The sequence below is a fragment of the Hemicordylus capensis genome, chromosome 14 (assembly GCF_027244095.1).
Source record: "Hemicordylus capensis ecotype Gifberg chromosome 14, rHemCap1.1.pri, whole genome shotgun sequence".
Taxonomy (NCBI): Eukaryota; Metazoa; Chordata; class Lepidosauria; order Squamata; family Cordylidae; genus Hemicordylus; species Hemicordylus capensis.
In genome coordinates this window covers 1,983,706-2,006,498 of record NC_069670.1, presented here as the reverse complement: position 1 = coordinate 2,006,498, position 22,793 = coordinate 1,983,706, and the positions used below count along the sequence as shown (strand labels likewise).

The window sequence follows — 22,793 nt, the reverse complement described above, 5'->3', positions numbered from 1 at the left end:
CCTAAACCTCAAAAGCCCCAAATGTCCCAGCTTTTCTTTGTAGGTAGGAAGGTGCTCTAATTGTCACTGACTCTTTTGGTTATGCATATGAATCTAGCTAAAAGCGGTATCCTGTGTGTGTGCGCGCGCTTGTGGGTAGAGTTGCTGACTGCAGCCTTTGCACAGCATTTTGCACAACATTCAAAATAGTTCAAATCTTCAGGCTTGCTTCCTAGAGACTCCAAGCTGGCAACCCTATTCCTGGAGTCTTTATTTCACATAACTATTCCTGGGCTATTCCAGAGTGGAAGCAACAAAGCCAGAGACTTTTTGAGATAAGAGAAATGGAAGACACCGATCACGACAAATCTGACCTTTAATTTTTCAAGCATACGCGACACTTTCTCGAAGGGGGCGAGGGGAGTTTTAAAAAGGTAAAAGAGGGAAACACACTTCTATACAATTCATCTTTGCCCCAGAGAGAGAGCTTTCTTTCAGAGCACAGCCACCCCAAAAGCTGCAGTTTCCTGAATACAGCAGATTTCCACGAAGAAAATGTCTGTGTGTAGATGGCTGATAAACTCCTTTCCATGACCTCTTGTTTTTAGACAGCCTTCCCCCTCCACACACACACTAAACTCCTCTATCAAACAACAAAAAATATCTAGCTAGTTGTACAAGAGAATAGCCCAGCTATTTTTCCCCCAAAGAGTTGGCTTCCCCAATCCGGCTGGGGAAAATGAGTGTGGCATAAGCTAGAATTTTACACTGAACTACTTTTAGAATTATTAAGAGGAAGGAGACCAGGGCCGGGAGACTGGAGAAGTCCTCATGGGACATGGCTGGTTCTGGTCGCTTCAGAAATAGTTTGGCTTAACGGCCGTAAATAAAATGATTGATCATAAATAGTTTAGGCAAGGAAACAGGATGGGTTGCGGGAGCCAATGGGAATGATTCCGGATTAGTTAATCCAGAGTCTCAGTGAATGAGTTTCTGACCAGCAGGGTTGGGGCATTCAATAGGAGCTTGCCACTTATGATGCTGGTTCCTGCCCCAACTTCTGGCGTGTGGCTTGGCTTTTGACTTTGCTTTTTGGGAATCTCCACTAAAATGGGCTCACGGTAGGTTAATTTACTTTGTGTTTTTGGTAGGTTACTTCACGCGGTCATGAATCGGGTCAGACAAGTGTCCCGTATCGTTTCCCGTATCGTGATCGTGTGCGAGTCAAAGCCGGGTTGGAGGCGGGGGGGGAGGTGAGTGTCTGCGAGACGCCCACTGGGTTTTTCCTCCTACCTTGTTAAACTGCTGGGTAGGACGGAGTCCTCCCACCCAGCAGGAGCCTTGCACACGATCACTTTCCCCGCCTCTGACCTTGCTTTTTACGAGGACACAACTGGGAACGTTCACAGCTCCCAGACCTGAGTATCAATGACCGTGTGAACTAGCCTTGTGTATATCCTCCCAGAATTTCACAGATGCAGACACACACTGGGCAGCTTCCTGTTCTCAGACTAAAGATCCCTCCTCCAGCCTCTCTGATCCATCACCGAAGGCTCTGCTCTGTCTGCCACTTTGAAAGCCCAGCAGAGGTGATGTTCCTGGGGCCAGGTGGACTAGAAAACCCGGAATTCTTCTCAAGAGGTCATCAGAATTAAACAGCACGGCATGCAGTGGCAGGTGGTGCACTGCAGAGGGCAGTAGTGTCCATGCGCATGCACTGACCTGCACATGCGCGAGCAGAAAGGGGCTTCTGTTCGTTCCCCACTCCTGGAAACCATGGGGCAAAGAGCAGGAACAGAGACAGCTGGAACCCCACCGAGCTCACGCACAGGGTGCTTTATTCACTCAGCTTCTGTACACATACTAGAAGAAACGTAGAGGCTGGAGGCAACTTCCTCCATTGCTGCAGCTCCAGGTGAGGGGGCAGGCTTCACCTGTTGAAGGTGCCGTTGCTAAAGGGCAAGCGGGGGGAGGAAGCGGTCTTAATGGACGGGACCAAAGAGCAGGGGTGGCCAGCATGTGGTTCTCCAGCCGTGGCAGGACTACAACTCCCATCATCCCCCTGGTGGGGAGATGATGGGAGTTGTAGTCCAAAACCAGCCAGAAATCTTCAGGCTGGCTAGCCCTGCGTTCGAGGAATTTTTGAGATTGAAGGCAGTGCCAACAAACCGGCCGACTGGGGTGCCGTTCCTAGGGACTTGATCTGCTGACAGCAGCAGGGGGAGCTTCTGACGGCATGGAGATCAAGCAGGGCCCTCTGCTCATGTCTGCAGATCAAAGGGAGAGGAGCTTGAAAAATTGGCAACCCTCAACTTCACCTTTTGTGCCAGTCCGACACTTTTTTTAAAAAACCAAGCTGTTGTGTGAAACCTTACCTTGACAAAACTCCCTGCCTTTCCTGCCCCCTAACCACAAAGTCTCCCCCACCACACACACCAAAAATGGTCTCCCTGATAAAATCCACGATAAAATCGGAATGCAATTGGCTGTGAAAAGAGCGCGGAGAAAATCTGTGGCTTTTGAGAAAAATCTCTCAAAAGCCTTGTTTTAAAAGGCAGCTTAATGTAACATTTCTAGCGTTCCGAGACTTTAAAAAAACCCACAAAACCCCCATAATGTGGCAAAATAGCAGGATAGCTCCGAGTAGCACGTAGAAAGCCTCCCCGAGTGGGCTGAAGTGTCGAGGAACCTTCCTTGGCAGCCAGCGCCCAAACAGAAAAGAGGGAGAGAAATTATGGCACCGTCCAAAGTATTTTGTGTCACAAACAGCCGTATGGCAGATCTAAACGGCGTTCTCCTAACCTGATCGGAGTAAGCCAAACTCCTTGCTTTGCTTTCCCCCTCCCTCATCAACCCGTACAGCTCCTAGGATCTGCTGCTCCCAGGAACAGTGAGCATTAAAAGGCACCCAGTTAAAGACTAAAAAGGGGGGGTTGCTGCAGTGGGAACCTAACGGTCCCCAAAGCTCAGCCTGACGGCTTCATATGGCCTGCAGTGCCAGCGTAATCGACAACGAAATTTGGAAAGAGGGAATCAAGGAAGAATCTCCCGACTAGACTGGGAAATCTCCAGTTGCCTGGCTATCAGGACCAAAAAATCTGAAATGTTTATTTCAGACCCGGCCAACCAAGAGTGGTTTCCTCCTCCTCTCATGTCCAAGCAAAAGTAGCAATTCAGAACAGTGGAGTGAGGAAGCGAGAGGTTGGGCCAGTAGCATCAAGGAAATAAGTGAAGGGGGTAATGGGGAAGGAAAGGAACTACAATCCCCAAAGTTCCTTAGAAGTATGGAGGGGAAGATGGGACAAGTGCTTTTTACAAGTGATGCTTCTATCGGTTTCTACTAGGGCTGCAACTTATCAATTACTTGTTAAAATCACAGAATGTTTGACAGACTAAAAAGGCATTCCCAACTACTTGGGTAACTTTAAAAAAAAGTGGATGATTTTTTAAATAGAAAAACAAGTGGAATGCATCATTCTAGAAGAAGCATTCCCACTTTCACCCACATATAGGTATGCCTGTTTTAATTCCATCTCAGAAGAGGCATTCCCCCCATCACTCTCACACAGGAGGGAATGCCTCTTCCAACATGGCTCCTGCTATGATGATACACACACCATCTAAACACAAAGCATGTTTTTTCAGTTCCATCCTATGCAGCTGCATAGATTTAACTGATTCACTGGGTAACATTCATTTGATTAATCAACTAAACTTTTCTTTAATCAGGCGACAGTCCTGTTTTCTACGTTTCCCACACCTCTCTTTTGGATGCAAAACCTACATTGCCTAGGATGGGTGTTTGATTTAAACATGGATGTCCTTCCGCTTTGTCTCTCTGCAAGTAATTAATGCACGATGCTGATTCTCTCAGCATTACTTGGGGAAAAAAGGGCTTTGGACAGTTCTGCTGGCACTGCAGCCGGGCCCAGAGATATGAATGTAAGAAGCTGTCTTAGGCTGAATTGGACCACTGGAGCACCTCGCTCACGGCTGAGCACGAGCACCTGGGGTTTTTGGCAGTGGGCTTCTCCTGGACCGAACCCAGTATCTTTTGTGTTTAAAGTATGATTTTACCAATGGGCAACCATCTTGGCCCTTGTGGCTGTTCCTGCATTTCACTCCATGAATACCCCCCCCCACCCTGGAATTAAAAATTTCACTTTTTCAGGTATGTGTACCCTGAAAGAAACTGGGAGGGGAAAAGGAAAACCGGACCAGCTCTTCCATTCTGGCAGATCAAAACTGCAGTGATTTCACTTACAGGCAATTCGGCCACGAATCACTTTCATGGCTTGGATCCCACAGTCAACAGATAGCCATGGTGATCCTGCTGTCCCGTACGTTCTGCTGGTTTGGACGCCTTTTCTTTCTTCACTATTCCCAGCTGAGCAGAAAGTCACTCCAGGAGAATGGCCTCGCCTTGGTGTTTCTCTTCCTCTGCATTTTGTGCCCAAAGATTCTGATGTGCAGATGTTGCTGCTCAGTGGATCCCCATCAATCGCACTCAGAGCTCTGGACGTCCTGCGATGTTTCGGTGCACGAAGTGGATATCCAAAAACAGCAACCCTCTTTTCTACTAATGAGCTCTGGGCACAACCCACCGGGAAGTTATCCTATGCAATCTGCATGGTTGTGAGCGGGAACTGAGCAAGAGCATCACCATGGAGAGCACCATTGGGCAGTGCCTGTGACGTCGCCGACTACAGTGCTCTTGTTCATTTCTGTGGGGACTGTGCAGCTTAACATCTGACAGGCTTGCACCCCATGAGTCAAAGCTGTTTGGCTATTCTTAACAGCATCCAGAATCTTTGCCGCATGGCATAACTGAGCCTGGATACTTGGGGGGTGGGTGGGTGGGATGGGATGGGGTGGGAATCCAGTGACTTAAGTTTCAGTCTTTCCAGTGGTTCCTCCAGACAAGAAAAATATCGATCTAAGATGTGATTAAAACAAAAAACCTGTCGATAGATCAGTTCTGTTAGCTGCTGCAGTGTCAGACACGAAGCTCTGAAGAATATAATGCGGCACAACTTTTTGCAGGCATAAAAAGGTGACGACTGTGAAAAATCAACAAATGCCACTCGCTGGGACGGGTCAGGTGCAAAATGCCATGAAGAGCGCATTTGATTCCACTGCCTCAGTTTTATAGTTGGTGAGGCTGGTATTAGGGTGCCAAGTAAACTGCTTTTTTTTGTTCTTTAAAAAACCAACAACAACTAGAACGTTTGGAATCAGTTTGCATAAGTTACTAAGGAAATAAAGCACTAGATGTCTCTGTTTCCAACCTGTTTCAACAAGACCAAAACAGGTAATTCGAGTGAGGGCTGTTTATATATTTCTTTCTTCTTTTGCCTTTTTTTTTTTTTTTGGTTTTTTTTATTAACGAGCCTGAAACCTGCAAGAAGAAACAGATTAGAACCAGTGTCAATTCTCCGCCGCACTTCTCCATGGACTTGCAGAGAGAGAGAAAAGGAAAACGGGCGAAGGGAACGGCTACACAATGCATCTCAAAGCAGCCCTAAACCGGGCTCTCCTCTCCTCCCAAGAACCCTGGGGCTTGTGGCGATAAGAACTAGGGCTGTGCCGAAATGCGATTCGGCTATCCGAATTGTGGGCACCTCCATTTAAAACCGCAGGCGTGCACAGAGGCCATGTGTGCGCACCGCCGCTGTACCACGGCAGCTGGGAGATGCCCAGGTGTGGACCTGCTCTCCTCGGCTTTAAAGGGGCTGCGTAAGCCCTTGGTTTTAAAGGGAGGTGACCGCGATTCGGACAGCCGAATCGTGTTTGGGCCGTTCCCTAATAAGAACATCCGAAGACCCGAGGGCTAGTCCCACATCCTGTTTCTCACGGTGACCATTCCGAGGCTCCCTGGGAAGCCCACAAGCAGGCCAGGAAAGTAATAGCTTTCTTAGTTTGTATATCCCCAGCCTCTTGTACTCAGGTATACTGCCCCTGAGCATGGAATCTCCATTGTTAGCAATCACAGCTAATAAGAAGAGTCTTGCTGGATCAGATCAAAGGTGACTCTCCTCCACCGTCTTGTCTTCCCACAGGAGCCTCCAGGAAACCCTCCAGCAGGGCATGGAGGCAGCAGCTCTCTCCATCGTTGCTCCTCCCGACACCTGGTATTCAGAGGTATACTGCTCCTGAATCTGGAGGTTTCACTCAGCCATCATGGCTAAATGCCTGTCTATAACCTTTGACAGACTCCTCCTCCTCCTCCTCCTCTGTTAATGCGTCTAGGCTTCTCTGAAAGGCATCTAAGTCAGCAATTGCCATCTTGTGGCAGGGAGTTCTGTAAGATAATTATATGCTGTGTGAAGAAGTTCTTTCATTTGCTTGATCTGAGTCTACTGCCAGTCAATTTTGTGGGATGATGACCCTTGCATTCTAAGTATTCTAAGTAAAATATATACTGTAATTAAATAATAAGATGGTGAAAAATTTATTTCTATCCATTTTCTCCACACTGCATACTTTAATAACCTCCACCATGAATCCCTAAGCTGCTTCCCATGTTAAAACTGCTAAGTCCAGCCTTTAGGTGGAGAATACGGAGTCCCAGCTTCCTCATACAACAAGCAGCTAGTCCTCAATCGCAGATGAGGAATGCTCTTTTTGAAGCTATTAAAAATGCTCACAGGATACTTACATGGAGGAAGAAAGACACAGAGCTACAAAACATGAGAATTGCTCCACTGTCGCTCTCGGCCGCGTTTGGATCTCATGTCTTGGACAGCCCCTGTCTGCAGAAAGAGAAAGCGACACGGTGTGAGAAGCGCTCATTTTGTATTGCTTTTAGTTTGTTTATTTCATTAGTACATTTATATCCCACTCTTCCTGCATGGAGCCCAGAGTGGTGTTACAGGGTTATGTTCCGCCTCACAACAACCCTGTGAGGTAGGCTAGGCGGAGAGAGAAGTGACTGGCCCAGAGTCAGCCGGTGAGTTTCATGGCCAAATGGGGATTTGAACCCAGGCCTCCCCTGTCTTAGTCCAACACTCTAACCACTACACTACACTACCCCCCACTCGACCTTGCGAAACACAACACCCCCTTCTGGTTCAGAGTTAAGAAGGAATCACACAAGTCCCTCCTGAAATTTGCTCCATGCCAGCTGGTGCAATCATATACCTGAATCGTGGCCCCCTGCTAAAAAGCTGCTTTTGACATGGTTAGCAGGGAGGAGGATTTTAGCCTAGCCTTCTTCCTTGGAGGCTAGTTTTCTAGTTGCAGGGAACTTGCTTTCCAATTCTGAGATGAGGGGGAGGTCCATTCCCAGCTCCATGCAGTCCAGCGCTGAGCCGCCAATGCCAACCAATCAGATGCCTTGGGAAACTCACAAGCCGGCCCATCCTGCTTGTTTATCCCCCGCATCTGGCGTGCAGGTACACTGCCTCTGATCATGGAGTTTCCATTCAGCCATCACAGGCACGATCCACCAGTAGACCTCTGCCAACTGGGTCAAGGGGCAGCTTCCCCAAATGGTGGCTCTCTTGCCCCTATTCAGCCCAGCATTGCGCCCCTCCCAGGGGCTGCTGCTGGTGTTGCCCTTGGGTTTCCTTTTAGGGGGTGAGCCCCTTGTGGAAGGGAACCACGATAAACAACATGTATGTGCTGCTTTTCAACAACAACAAGAGTTCTCAACGCAGTTTACATAACAAAAGGTAGAAGAAAATGGCGCTTGGTGCTCAACGGGCTCAACCTCTTAAACCAGGCCTGCTCAACTTTGCCCCCCCTCCCCAGTTGTTTTTGGACTACAAATCCCATAATTCCCAGTCACAGTGGCCAATCGCCAGGGATTATGGGAGTTGTAGGCCAACATCTGCAGGAGGGCCGAAGTCGAGCAGCCCTGTCTTAAACACACACACACACACACGTCACCAGTAACAGCCACTGGAGAGAGTAACTAAGCTGGGCTGAGGAGGGACAGTTGTTCTCCTCCTGCTACAGAGAAGAGAGCCGCCATTTTGAGAGAGCCGCCATTTTTGAGAAGCCGCCATTTTGACCTTGGCCCAGTGAGTGGGGGGGGGGACTTGTTCTATGTCCCAGAAGGGGGTCTGAAGACGGTCCTCTGTCCCAAAGGGCTCATAATCTGAAGCGAAACCCAAGGGAGAGGTCAGTAACAGCCCCTGGAAGGGATGTTGCGATGGGCTGAACGGGGACAGTTGCTCCCCCACTCGTGCTACAGAGAAGAGAGCCGCCATTTTGAGAAGACGCCCCTTGGCCCAGTCAGCAGCGGCCGCTTAACTAGGCCAGCCTTTGCCTGAGGCAGAGCCTCATAACCCCTGCTAACTGGGCAAAGAGGCACCTTTTAATGTGGCGATGCTCTTTATTTAGCAGGGGGAGAGTAACTGGCCCTATCCACCCCCAGCACAGTATTCCTCCAGTGGCTGTTGCTGGCGTCTGTCGTGTGTTTCTTTTAGATTTCGAGCCCTTTGGGGACAAGGATCCATCTTATTTATTTCTTGTTTCTCTGTGTAAACCACCCTGAGCCATTTTTGGAAGGGCGGTATAGGAATCGAATCAATCAATCATTCATGGAGCAGCCGTCCGTTCTGCTTTTCAAGAGAAAAAGTTCCAGTGGCGGTTTCCCCTCAGAAAAGGCACAGGAAGATGGTTCCCTGCCCCAAAGGGGCTGCCAGTCGACAGAGAAGCAGAAGGGAGAGACCCGCGTCAGCCCCCCGGTGGGAGATGAAGACTGCTGGAGAGAAGAGAGGCTCCAAATGGCCTCTTTGGGCCCAGCTAGCGGGGCTGAGTCCCAAACGGCGTGCCATCTTGGCAACAAAAACCTCTCCACACGGATTACAGAGCAAAGGAGAACCCAAGATGGTTCCCAGTCCCAAGAGGGCTTCCAGGCCGGAAAGAAACACAAGGGAGACCCCAGGCCCAGGGAGGGAGGCGGTGGTGGGTTGAAAGAGGGACAGTTGCTCCCCTCCCTCCGAATACGAGAAAGCCGTCACGCGGAAAGGCCGAATCTGCCATGTTCTCATAACAGTCTTGGGCCTCTTACAATGAGGCATGCTCCCCTGTCTCTCAAATGGGATCAAGAAGGCCTCTTCTAAGATGCCAGCTGTGATACAGATTTAGCTGAATTTTAGATCCAATTTAGTGTCTCCAGAGCAAGAATCCAGGCCATGCAATATTCCGGTCCTCCTGCAGACATTGGGACTACAACTCCCATCATCCTTGACTACCAGCCACTGTGGCTGGGGATTACCACGCTCACCATCCTTGACTACTGGGCACTGTGGAGTTGTACTCCAACAGGTGGAGAGCCAGAGCTGTGCAGCCCTGCTCTGCTGACCTTGAGCTGGTCTTGTGGTAGCAAGCATGAGTTGGCCCCATAAGCTAAGCAGGGTCCACCCTGGTTACAAATGAATGGGAGACTAGGAGTGTGAGCACTGTAAGATATTCCCCGCAAGGGATGGAGCTGCTCTGGGGAGAGCATCAGAAGGTTTCAAGTTCCCTCCTTGGCAGCACCTCCTGAGAGAGACTCCTGCCTGCAACCTCGGAGAAGCCGCTGCCAGTCTGTGAAGACAACACTGAGCTAGATAGACCAGTGGTCTGACTCAGTATATGGCAGCTTCCGATGTCCCTATGAACCCAGCGATGAACTGACTGAAATGTCTGTCTCATTATCCACAGTTTGCACTTCACACTTCACGATGCCAGGGAAAGGCCACCCAGAGCCGAATTTCCAAGTGATTTGTCAGCCACTTAAGCCCATGCGCCAGCCAAACTGGGCCCCAGGCCTTGACGCCAGGGGCTGCCATGCGCACCCAGTGCTGACGCACATCTTCCAAAAAGCCAGGCTGCCGTCACATGGCTTGGGTTACACAAGAGGGTGTCTGGGCCCCCCACTGCCCCACCTTTCTGCCTTCCCTCTGTTTTTAAAAGCACAGTTTAATTAACTGGGCAGCAGCGGAAAAACTTGGCAAGGTACAGCTTGCCCTTGAAGTGACCTGACCGCTCCATTAAAGTGGAAAGGCAATTCCGGAGCTTCGGCTCGGGCTCTCTCCAACTGCTTTTCCTCCTCACAAGCAAGGGAAAGGGGCTTTGATTGCCAGAGATCCAGACGGTTTTTGTGGAAGAGGGACAGAGAGCAAAAGGGATGAAGCCACCACCTGGGGTGGAAATTGTGTATTCGATCCCCTGCCTTGGGTGTCTTCCCTGGCAGGGGAATCACCTGAGACAGCTCTGTGCCTTTTGATTCTTAGCCAGGAGGGCCCACAGTGGCCCATGCCTACAGCCAGAAATGTGGCTGTAAGGAGAGGAGAGCTGGTCTGGTGGCAGCAAGCATGACTTGTCCCCTTAGCTAAGCAGGGTCCGCCCTGATTGCATATGAATGGGAGACTTGATGTGTGAGCACTGTGAGATATTCCCCTCAGGGGATGGAGCCGCTCTGGGAAGAGCAGGAGGTTCCAAGTTCCCTCCCTGGCAGCATCTCCAAGATAGGGCTGAGAGAGAGACTCCCGCCTGCAACCTTGGAGAAGCCGCTGCCAGTCTGTGAAGACAATACAGAGCTAGATAGACCAATGGTCTGACTCAGTATATGGCAGCTTCCTATGTCCCTATGGTGAGGGAACTCTGAGCAGTTGTGCGGTGGAGAGAGACAATGCAGAACAGCAAAGGCCTAAATACAGGTAGCCTAATCAATCATCTCCTATTGCGCAGGAGGAGGCAATGGTCAACCCCTCCTGTATTCTACCAAAGAAAACCACAGGGCTCTGTGGGTGCCAGGAGTCAAAATCGACTTGACAGCACAATTTACTTTTACCTTTAATCAATTTAAAGTCAAACCATCATCACCCAGTTAAAGAAATTCAAATTTGTTTTTAAATGATACACAGAAGAAAGAGGCCTCTTATCGGAAGAGGCATTCTCTCACACATCGGAGGAAATGTCTTCTAATATTCTCTCAAGAAGAAGCATTCCCCCTTCCTCTCACATACACATGGAGGATTGCCTCATTTTAGATAGCACTTGTAGTTTTTCTATATATTTGTTTTAAAAATAGGAGGAGGGAATGCATCCTTCCCCTCTCTGCCCTGCTTCATCTTCAACTCCGGAGAATTTTCCAAGAGCCGCCCATAAACTTTTGAACCTCATTTTGTGCCTTAAAGGACTAGAAACTTGACCAGTTTTTAAAGGGAGGTGGAAAGGCAAGGTTCTCGGTTTGCCAAACCAACACTCTTTCCATCCATCACCGTCAAATCCAGCAGTTCAGCAAAGGATAAAACACAAGAGCACAGGTTGTGTTTCGAAAGACCAGGACAGGTTGCAGCATGTCGGAGAACTCTGCGTAACTCCACGAGTCGAACACAGCTACAAACAGGCCTGTAAGATCCATTTGATGGAGCCTCTGATTCCGTTTAATGATCGCCGCAGATACCGTTTGATAACTGAAGTCTTTGGAGTTTTTTCTCCGGTAGCTGCTCGTTCCTCTCCCGAGTCTGTTTACAGCCTTTCCAGCTTTGAAACGAGACGTTTGAACAGTTCAGAAGAAATTGTGGGGCGGGCGGGTGGGCGGCGTGTGATTTGAGGGCAATGAAATGACAAGATCTTGACCTCGGTCTTGTGGTAAAAAGTAAAGCGTGCCGTCAAGTTGGTTTCAACTCCTGGCACCCACAGAGTCCTGTGGTTGTCTTTGGCAGAACACAGGAGGGGTTGACCATTGCTGCCTCCCGCGCAGTATGAGACGATGCCTTTCAGCATCTTCCTAGATCGCTGCTGCCCCGATATAGTACCAGAGGGGATTCGAACCGGCAACCTTCTGCTTGTCAAGCATTTCCCTGCTGCACCACTTAAGGTAGCAAGCATGAATTGTCCCAATTGCTAAGCAGGGTCTGCCATGGTTTGCATTTGAATGGGAGACTACATGTGTGAGCACTGTAAGACATTCCCCTCAGGGAATAATAATAATAATTATTATTATTTTTACATTTATATCCCGCTCTTCCTCCAAGGAGCCCAGAGCAGTGTACTACATACTTGAGTTTCTCCTCACAACAACCCTGTGAAGTAGGTTAGGCTGAGAGAGACGTGACTGGCCCAGAGTCACCCAGCAAGTCTCATGGCTGAAGGGGGATTAGAACTCGGGTCTCCCCGGTCCTAGTCCAGCACTCTAACCACTACACCACGCTGGCTCTCTTTGGGGCCGCTCTGGGAAGAGAACCTGCCTGCTTGCATGCAGAAGGTTCCCAATTCCCTCCCTGGCAGCGTCTCCAAGATCGGGCTGAGAGAGACTCCAAGGATGGCAACCTTGCAGAAGCCGCTGCCAGTCTGGGTAGACAATACTGAGCTAGATAGACCAAGGGTCTGACTCAGTATTTGGCAGCTTCCCCAGTTACATCCTGAATTTGGTGCTTTGGCTTGAGAGTTCATCTCACCCAACTAACAGGCGCTCAGCTTCCCAGCTGAATTGGTGATTGAGTCACAGATTGTTAGTGCTGGAAGGTACGTGGAGGTCTTTTCATCCAGCCTTCTGCTCTCACGTCGCTCACTTCCAGGCATCTACAAATCTGCTTGCCAGCTTGCCAGTGGTGAGCTGTGTTCTCTCTAGTTTTCTTCATCTGTGTGAGGAATGAGTTTTGTTCTGGGCAGCAGTATCAAGGCAGTGTGTGTGCACCCCTGCAGCCAGAGTGTGGCCTTCCTGATCCAACCCAGCATAGTGTAGTGGTTAGAGTGTTGGACTAGGAAGACCCGAGTTCGAATCCCCATGCAGCCATGAAACTCAGTGGGTGACTCCGGGCCAGTCACTTCTCTCTCAGCCTCACCTACCTCACAGGGTTGTTGTGAGGATACACATAACCATGTACACCACTCTGAGCTCCTTGGAGGAAAAGCGGGATACAAATGTTTAAAACCAAACAAACAAAACAAAGCACCCCTGTGTGTAGGATCTAAAACTAACTGGACATCAAAAAGTGTGGGAGCGCTACACAGATCTCCTCTTCAGAGGTCTCCTTCCCACTGGTGTTTTTGAGCAGGGAAAGAACATTAGGAACCCCTTCGGAGTAATAGGAGAATGACTCCCGCCGTTTCCAGCCATCATCTCAGGCAGAAAACCCCCTAAGAAACCCCCTAAGCGACTTGCCTAGGTGCCAGGAAAGCATCTGAGGGGAGAGAAGGGCCTGGTGGCCATCGCAAATAGTGGCTGGCTAGTGCAGCGAGCCTATATCTGTAGATCCCTGCTCCTCACTCACCCACTCCAAACTTAAAAGGGAATGAGGTGCATAATCTGGAAAAACCAACTCTCCAACATTTCCCAGGTGAAACCGCTTGCAAGCTGGCAACAAAGATGGTAGCAAGGATCAGAGCCTTGAACGCCCCCCTCCACCATGACATGCGGCCGATGTCTCTTCCCTTCCGGCTCTCTGGTGTACTCGCACCCTTGCCACAGCCTGAGCTTCTCAGACTTAAAAGCCAAGAGTGAGTTTTTCCTTTTGGCAACACTGATACCGTACATTATCAGCTGCGGGGCATGGCAAGGTGTTCTTCATGTTCATGCACATTGACAAGCATGCGCATTGACAATGCGTGCACATTCGGTCACTGGTTCAGGAGACTGAACTTCTCGAGAAGATCCCGGGGGAAGGACCCTTAGAAATGACCATGCTAGCCACTCTTCGTGTTAGCGGCTAGTGGCTGGTTAGCTAGTTTGCGAGGTAGGAAGTAGTTGGGTAGTCACGCTAACATGGTTTTAAAGAAAATGCTCCCGGAAGGCAAAGCCAAGGAGGAAGCAGAGGAAAAGGAAGATGGATCTCTGGACGGCCACCTGCACAAGTGACAGTCTTTAGCAGGTGCTTAGAAACAAATCAGTGTGGTGTAGTGGCTAGAGTGCTGGACTAGGACCGGGGAGACCCGAGTTCAGATCCCCATTCAGCCACGAGACTTGCTGGGTGACTCTGGGCCAGTCACTTCTCTCTTGGCCTCACCTACTTCACAGGGTTGTTGTGAGGAGAAACTTAAGAATGTAGTACACTGCTCTGGGCTCCTTGGAGGAAGAGTGGGATATAAATGTAAAAAATTAATAATAATAATAGTAGTAGTAGTAGTAGCAGTAGCTGTTGTTGTTGTTATAAACTGATGTTGTTGTTGTTGTTGTTATAAACTGATGGATAACGGCCAGAGGAGAAATAAAGAAACGGGGACTCTCTCTTTGGTAGAGAAGCGGCTACCATTTATAAAACTACGGGAACTTGCACTGTAATGATGCCACTCTGGGTAGGAATTAGTATAACTATGTATTTATTATCTATATCTATATTAGTATTATATAATGCTGATTTCAGCAGAATTTACTCCCCAAGTTTATCTGCCTTATAGACTCAAACTGCTTTAGCCAGGCATTGGTGCTTGGATTTCCTGGGATTTCCTTGGGAAATCCTGGGCACTGCAGTTCTGTGAGGGAGCACTGTGGGAATGTGGACACAACCAGTTCTGTGTACTCCGGGGAAGCATGCAGATGGCCAACGCATGTGTGCGCCGTGCGCATGCGCATTGGCCAATTACGTGGCAACCCTGATGGGGCTTCAAGGAGGGACGCTGCAGCCCCGCACCAACATTTTTTGGGAGAGTGCCGGTGGGGCGACAGCAGTGGGGCAGGGATGGGCAGGTAGGAGGCACCCTCCCTGACCCTTAAAGTAACCCCCCTCCCCTGGCCTCTGAAATGGCTCCAACGCTGGCATTTCGTACCGGTTCGGCACTCCAGAAAAGCAGCACTGAACCGGTTCCTAAAGCACAGGGGTCTTGAAAAGAATTCTACTAAGCTACCCAGGATTCTTTGAGAGATGCCATGAACGATGAAAGGAGCACCAAATCCACAGCATGTCCTATGTCTCCTATGTTCCAAGCCTTGCATAAGAGCTGGCTGCAAGTTCAGACCGGCCACTAGAGGGAGCTCAGCAGCAGGGATTTCCATCCCGCAATCTCCAAATAGATAGAATTGTAGGAGCTGGTATTCTCTCTCATTTTTTTTTCACCATCTGTGTGCGGAAGGAACGTTGTTCTGAGTGGCAGTATCAAGACAGTGTGTGTGTGTGTGCATGAATCCAGAATGGGGCCTTCCTGATTCAACCTGAGCGGGATCTAAAATTAACTGAGCGGACATCCGGGAAGCACGTGCGCATGCCTTAGAGCAAGCCTGCTCAACTTCGGCCCTCCTGCAGGTGTTGGCCTACAATCCCCATAATCCCTGGCTATTGGCTGCTGTGGCTGAGAATTATGGGAGTTGTAGTCCAAAAACACCTGGGGGGCCTAAGTTGAGCAGGCCTGCCTTAGAGGGAACACGGGAAGGGACCTCGAGAGGTCTTCTAGACCTCCAACAAAGGAGAGCCCAGCACTCTTCCTCTGTTGAGCAGATCTTCCGGTTACGAAATGGGGCCTGCAACCTCGGAGAAGCCGCTGCCAGCCCGTGCGGGCAATCCTGAGCTAGATGGACCAGTGGTCTGACTCTGTCTCCTGTGTTCCCCAGTTAAGGCACTCTTCCTCAAGTCTAGCCTCAAGCCACTTCCTTGTCGCAGACAATTCTCCTTCCCTGCTACCCCTCCCTCGTTGGCAACGGCTAATTAACCGGGATCCTGGCTGAGAAAACCCCGAGGATAAAAGCAAGCATACATTTTGCCGCGTGCCCAGATTTTCCGCAACTTGCAAAGCCAAAAGTCAAAGCCAAAAATCTCCCCCCCCCGCCCCCCGCCGGCACGTTTCCCTCAACACCAAGTGTGGCGTCGCCTTACCATTGGAAGCCCCTCGTTCGCCATGTCTCCGGACCCAATGTGCGTCAGGTGGACAAAATTCATCGGCTCGCCTATCATGCTGCGGTCAATTCGCCGCCTCTTCTTCTTCTGCGGAGAGAACAGGGACAGACGGAAAGCTTTATGGGAGGAACAAGACTGATAACAAAACTTCATCCATCCATTCATTGGATTTCTATACTGCCCTTCCAAAAATGGCTCAGGGCGGTTTACACAGAGAAATAACAAACAAATCAGATGGCTCCCTGTCCCCAAAGGGCTCACGGTCTAAAAAGAAACACTCTAATAAGACAGACACCAGCCACAGTCACTGGAGGGGTGCTGTGCTGGGGACGGATAGGGCCAGTTGCTCTCCCCCTGCTAGATAAAGAGAATCGCCACGTTAAAAAGGTGCCTCTCTGCCCAGTTAGCAGGGGTTATAAGGGCAGAAAGAGAGTCTTGCTTTGGCAGACAGGTCTGGTCCAGGATCAACGCCGGCCAACTAGATGCTGTTGCGGACCAGCAAATGGTATCCAGAGATTCTGCCTCTTAATCTGGAGGATCCACATAGCCAGCTTGGGGAGTACTGGCGACTACCAGCTAACGCTTCACGAAAGTATCCAGCACTTTCTCCAAAGGGAAGAAGAACCCTGGTGGGTCACACCAACGGCTCAACAAGTCCAGGATCTTGCTCCCCACAGTGGCCAACAGGGAGGTGCACAAATCGATTTGGTGCATCCAGTTGGGAGACGCCAAATTGATTCGGCGCAGCCTGCCGAATCGTTCCGGTGGCGCAGGGAGCGGTCCCTTGAAGCACGACTCAAGCCCGTCTTGACCTGCCCCTCTGCCGCCCCTGCTGCCTTCCTGGCGTGGCGCTGCACGCAGCAGCCTGCGCACGCACATGGCCACGGGACACACATGGAACCCCACAGACGGCCGCCACGCGGGACACACGTGGACGCAGCCACCCGCAGACTTCTGAGTGGCACCGCACCGCACCGGGAAATGTGGTGGGGCAGCGGACAAGCAGGTAAGGACCGGCTTGATTGGTGCTTAAAGAGGCCACTCCCCACCCCGCCGAAACGATTCATGCACATCCCTAAACGAAACGATTCGTGCACATCCGACCCCCGAAACGATTCGTGCACATCCGAAACGATTCGTGCACATCCCTAGTGGCCACCCTCTGAGAAACCTACCAGCAGGGCACGAAAGTGAGCACCCGTCCCTATCTGTCCCCCACCCCTGGTACAGAGGCAATTGACCTCTGGGGTCCATGGTGGCCCAATTAAACTATCATGGCTGATAGCGGTTGATGAAACCTCTCACCCAGTGACGGGGCCATTGCTCAGTAGCAGAGGATCTGCTTGGCTTGCAGAAGGTCCCAGGTCCAGGAGTGGCAGCATCTCCAGGTAGGGCTGGGAAAGACTCCTGCCTGGCACACCCTGGAGAGCCGCTGCCACTCCTTGTAGACAATATCACCTAGATGGATGATATTCTGACTCAGTACACGGCAGTTCCCATTGTTCCTGTAATGGACAGCATTTATTCACCACTAAATCTCGGGGAAATGCTTGACTCACAATGCTTGACTAACAAGCAGAAGGCTGCCAGTTCGAATCCCTGCTGGTACCTATATCGGGCAGCAGTGATATAGGTAGATGCTGAAAGGCATCATCTCATACTGCGAAGGAGGAGGCAATGGTCAACCCCTCCTGTATTCTGCCAAGGAAAACCTCAGGGCTCTCTGTGGGTGCCAGGAGTTGAAATCGTCTTGACGGCACAACTTTACCTTGCCTTTAAATCTCCTCTTGCCCTTCTAGCTCTACACTGTTGGCTTCCAAAAAGCCCAGGCTTTTTAAAAATAAAATCAAGTCCAACAGAACCTGAAAGCTCATTCTCGCCAGAAAAGAGGACCGCATGGAGTTTCTCTGGGCCTCACCATAAACCTTTGGTGGAGGGGGTTGATTAGACGGCAGCAAGATGAAAACAAGGATGGAAATGCTGGTTTGCTCTTTTTTCCGCGGCTCCTTCCCACCTCAAGCAGGACAGGACCCTGCTTTGGACCACAGAACTATTGTCAGGAGGAAGCACTCGAAAGAACATGGGGAATGGGAGAGAGGATCGAAAGGAATTTCTGCCCATTTCAAACTCAGGTGTCACCCAAGGGAAAATAATCCTGCTGCTTATTAATAAAAATAAAAAAGATGACAGAGCTCAGGGCTTAAGCCTGCCAAAAAGATACTGGGCCTGAACTCTGGCTTGTAGACAGCCCCATAAATAGCTGTTGCAAAAAGATCGCACAGAATGACTGCAAACAAAGGCATGACAAGGTAGCAGGGGTGATACACTGGAACATCTGCAAAAAATACAAGCTACCTGTAGCCAAAAATTGGTGGGACCATAAAATTGAAAAAGTTGAAGAGAATGAAGATGCAAAAATATTATGGGACTTCCGACTACAAACAGGCAAACATCTGCCACACAATACACCAGATATAACTGTAGTCGAGAAGAAAGAAAAACAAGTGAAAATAATCGACACAGCAATACCAGGGGATAGCAGAATAGAATAAAAAGAAATAGAAAAAAAATCACCAAATACAAAGATCTACAAATTGAAATTGAAAGGCTGTGGCAGAAGAAGACCCAAATAATCCCAGTGGTCATTGGCGCCCTGGGTGCAGTTCCAAAAGACCTTGAAGAAGAGCACCTCAACACCATTGGGGGGGCCACAGAAATCACCATCAGCCAATGACAAAAAGCAACTTTACTGGGAACAGCCTATATTCTGCGAATATATTTACCCCTGCTAACTTGGCAAAGAGGCACCTTTTAATGTGGTGATTCTCTTTATTTAGCAGGGGGAGAGTGTCTGGCCGTATCCACCCCCAGGGACTGTTGCACCCCTCCAGGGACTGTTGCACCCCTCCAGGGACTGTTGCACCCCTCCAGGGACTGTTGCACCCCTCCAGGGACTGTTGCTGGGGTCTATCTTATGTTTCTTTTTAGACTGTGAGCCCTTTGGGGACAGGGATCCATTTTATTTATGTGTTATTTCTCTGTGTAAACTGCCCTGAGCCATTTTTGGAAGGGCGGTATAGAAATCGAATAAATAAACAAAAAAACAAACTATAATAACAGCAACAACATTGATAATAAAACTCAGCCATCCCAGGTCCTTGGGAAGGACTCGATGTCTGGATAAAACAAACCAGTCAATAACACCTGCCTGACTGTGTAAACAAGAAAGAATAATTTTATAAATAACATAAACAAGATGGTCCCCTGTACCCAAAGGGGGCTCACAATCACAATCTAAAAAGAAACATAAGGCAGATACTAGCAACAGCCACTGGAGGGATGCCGTACCATTCACTCCCCCCCTACTAACTGAGCAAAGAGACACCTTCCAAAGAAGTGATAATCTCGTATTTAATCAGGGGAGAGCAACCGGCCCTCTCCATCCCCAGCACAGCAACCCTCCAGTGGCTGTTGCTCGTATCTGCCTTATGTTTCTTTTTAGATTGTGACTGTGAGCCCCCTTTGGGGACTGGGGACCATCTTGTTGATGTATTATTTATTTTTCGATGTAAACCGCTTTGTGAACTTTGGCTGAAGAGTGGTATATAAATATTTGTTGTTGTTGTCGTCGTAATAGTAATAGTATTTTTTTCAAATTTGTATACTGCCCCAAGCTTCCATCTCTGGGTGGAATCAGAGTGTAGAAAGATTTCTACAATTAGAAATTGTAGACATATTTGAAAGAAAACAGGGGAGCCGGCCTAGGAAGTCCATTTGCAAGGACCGCAAGTCTGGTTTCCAGACGCTGCAGAAAACAGAGGAGGGGCGTTTCACGCGGCGGAAGGCGACGGAGGAGAAGCCCAGGCAGGGAGCTGCTTCTCCGCGGGTCTGGCACGGCACCTCAGCCCAGCAGGGCAGATCGGAGAGGCTCATCGCATTCCAGGCATTTTCTGCCCAAGTGAGCTCAAAGCCCTGGAGCGCTTTGGCACTGGGCGGCCGGGCCAGTGCCCACAGATTCTTGTCTCAGGCAGAGGAGGAGGAAGAGAACGGGCTTTATTATCGCAAAGGCCAACACAGCCGAGTGTTTGCAGTGGGCCCCCCCCCGCGCCCCCCGTGGTCTCATGCCCAGCAGAGCTTGGTATGTGTGCGAGACAGTTATGGGAAGAGTTGCAGCAGTGCAGGGCATTTTACCTGAGACAAAAAGCGGCCTGTCAGACTCAGGCTAGAGGAGAGCTGGTCTGGTGGTATTACACACGAATTGTCCTCTTTGCTAAGCAGGGCCCACCCTGGTTGACATTTGGATGGGAGGCTACATGTGTGAGCACTGTGAGATATTCCCCTCAGGGGATGGAGCCACTCTGGGAAGAGCATCTAGGTCCCCAGTTCCCTCCCTGGCAGCAACTCCAAGATCGAGCTGAGAGAGAGACTCCTTCCTGCAACCTTGGAGAAGCCGCTGCCAGTCTGTGAGGACGATCCTGAGCTAGAGAGACCCATGGCCGAGTCCTGTGTTCCCGTCGCCCGTTCCTGTGTCACACCAGGAGGAGGACCTGCCTCCCAGTACGGTCGGGCTCAGCCCTTTCAGAGACCCATCTCTGAGCCCCAGCCAGCAATCTGCAACCCAGCTGTCATGGATTAATCGCAGGACCTTCCCCAACCTGTGGCCTTCCAGATGTTGCTGAACTACGACTCCCATCATCGTGGCTGGGGGTGATAGGAGTTGTGGTCCAGCAACATCTGGAGGGCCACAGGTTGGGGAAGGCCCTGGTTTAACATGGACAACCCCTGGCACTTCGCGCCCTCTTTCTCAGAGATTACTGAGAAGACAGGCATAGTTGTTAAAGAGTTATTCCTTCTCTCCTTTGAACTGTATTATTTTTTTAACTATTCAACAACATTTATAGATCACCCTGCTGCCAGTGGGGGGGGGGAGTCCTGCTCCTGTTGCCTGCTAGGTAAGGAGGTGGTCTTCCGATGCACCAAGCTACTTCTTGTCCGCTAGGAGCCACTAAAGTGTGCCGTCGACTCCTGGCGACCACAGAGCCCTGCGGTTGTCTTTGGTAGAATCCAGGAGAGGTTGACCATTGCCATCTCCCTCGCAGTATGAGAGTATGCCTTTCAGCATCTTCCTAGATCGCTGCTGCCCAATAGAGGTGTTTCCACCAGAAGGGATTCGAACTGGCAACCTCTGGCTTGCTAGTCAAGTTATTTCCCCGCTGTGCCATTAGGTGGGCCTAGAGCAGGCCTGCTCAACTTAGGCCCCCCAGCTGTTTTTGAACTACAACTCCCATAATCCCCAGCCACAGTGGCCAATAGCCAGGGATTATGGGAATTGTAGGCCAGCATCTGCAGGAGGGCCGAAGTTGAGCAGCCCTGGCCTAGAGGGATACAAATTATCATAATGGGTCCTACACCATCTGAGAAAGGAAAATAGGATGGAGAGGGGAGAGGAACGAAGGCAAAGCCAATCAAGGTGAGAAGAGCTGGTCTGGTGGCAGCAAGCATGACTTGTCCCCTTAGCTAAGCAGGGCCCACCCTGGCTGCAAATGAATGGGAGACCAGAAGTGTGAGCACTGGAAGAGATTCCCCTCACAGGATGGAGCCGCTCTGGGGAGAGCAACTAGGCTCCAAGTTCCCCCCCTGGCAGCATCTCCAAGTTAGGACTGAAAGAGATTCCTGCCTGCAACCTTGGAGAAGCCGCTGCCAGTCTGTGAAGACAATACTGAGCTAGATGGACCAAGGGTCTGACTCGGTATAAGGCAGCTTCCTATGTTCCTATGTACTCACCGGCTGTGGCTTCTCTACCACGCAACAACCCAGTTTGTGCCAGAAATCGCTCATATTCGCGGAGGCTTCCAGCTTTCTATCGGATGTGTCGATCTCCTCTTTGACACTGGTTAATTCCGCCCTCTTGCCTTGGCTGCCCTCCTGCTCCACGTTCTGGGAGGGTCCCCCCTCAAAAGCTGTTCCTATGGCGTGGCCAGAAATTCAAGCAATGGCCAACATCTCCAGGATCATGCCTGGGGTCAAGAGGGGATCTCAGGCCCAAACAAAAGACGTTCCAGTGAGCAGGAAGGAGTTCCTTTCGGCGTCCGAAAAGCCGGTTGCTGCTGAGGAATACCCCTCTGTGGAGAGACTTGCTTGAACGGCACCTTCCAAAGTGAAACAAAACAGAGCAAGCAGGTTAGGAAATGGAATCATACCCTTAGGAGAAGGTTCTGTGGATCAGTGAAAGAGCAGCAGGCTGGGAACCCGTCAGTGTGGCCAGATCCTGCCTCCTCTTCTTGCGTTTCAGCATCTCTGAGATCCACCCTTCCCTTTCTGTACAGACAATGAAGAGCCTTCTAATCTAGACCAGGAGGTCAGTTGCGATCTACTGGGAGACCACAGGATGATTTGCAGTAGATCAGCAAAGGTTTCTGGCTCCTAATGGTTTTTTTTATTATTTTTAAAACACATTTTAAAACCACTCTTCATTTAACAACAACAACAACAACAGGTCGGCGTGCGATGAGTCAAACCACCACCACCACCACAATAAAATCTCATAAAAATAATCAAATCGTTAAAAGCCGTAACCCAACAACAAGATAAGAGGCCAGAATTAAGAGCAAGACACCTGGTCTATACCCTGTTTCCCCGAAAGTAAGACCTAGCAGTAATTTCTGATGTAGCGCTAATTGCCCTAGTGCATTTTTGGGGGCTAAAATTAATATAAGACACTGTCTTATTTTCGGGGAAACACGGTAGCTCCCAGTCAAAGAAAAGTCTTTAGCCTTTTAGTCTTTAGTCTTTTAGGTCTAAAAAAGACTGGGAGAGACAGTGTGGGCATTTTCTGAAAGGGAGTGTCAAAACCTTGGGGCAAGCACAGAGAAGGCCTTGCTCTGTGTGTGTGCGTGTGACAGCTGAACTTCAGCAAGTGTTAGCCCGAGGAGCAAGGCCCTCCCAAAGCATCTCGTAACTTGAAAGAAGGTGACTCTCCAACTAACGAGGGGGCTCAGAGAGACACCAAGGAGACACGTTTCTGCCCCAAGGAACTGAGCATCTAGA

The 22,793-nt window shown here is 49.9% G+C and overlaps 1 protein-coding gene across 1 annotated transcript in view; it reads right to left on the bottom strand.

The window, feature by feature from the left end:
- Positions 1-337: 337 nt before the first annotated feature.
- CDC42SE1 (CDC42 small effector 1) overlaps positions 338-22,793 on the bottom strand; it is a 51,266-nt gene continuing 28,810 nt past the window's right edge. Inside the window, exons 2-5 of the mRNA XM_053278540.1 lie at positions 21,531-21,895; positions 15,726-15,833; positions 6,638-6,731; positions 338-5,377 (exon numbers count right to left, since the gene is read on the bottom strand). Coding sequence (XP_053134515.1) covers positions 6,660-6,731; positions 15,726-15,833; positions 21,531-21,584 — 234 coding nt within the window. The 5' untranslated portion in view covers positions 21,585-21,895 and the 3' untranslated portion in view covers positions 338-5,377; positions 6,638-6,659. The remainder of the gene's footprint in view (positions 5,378-6,637; positions 6,732-15,725; positions 15,834-21,530; positions 21,896-22,793) is intronic.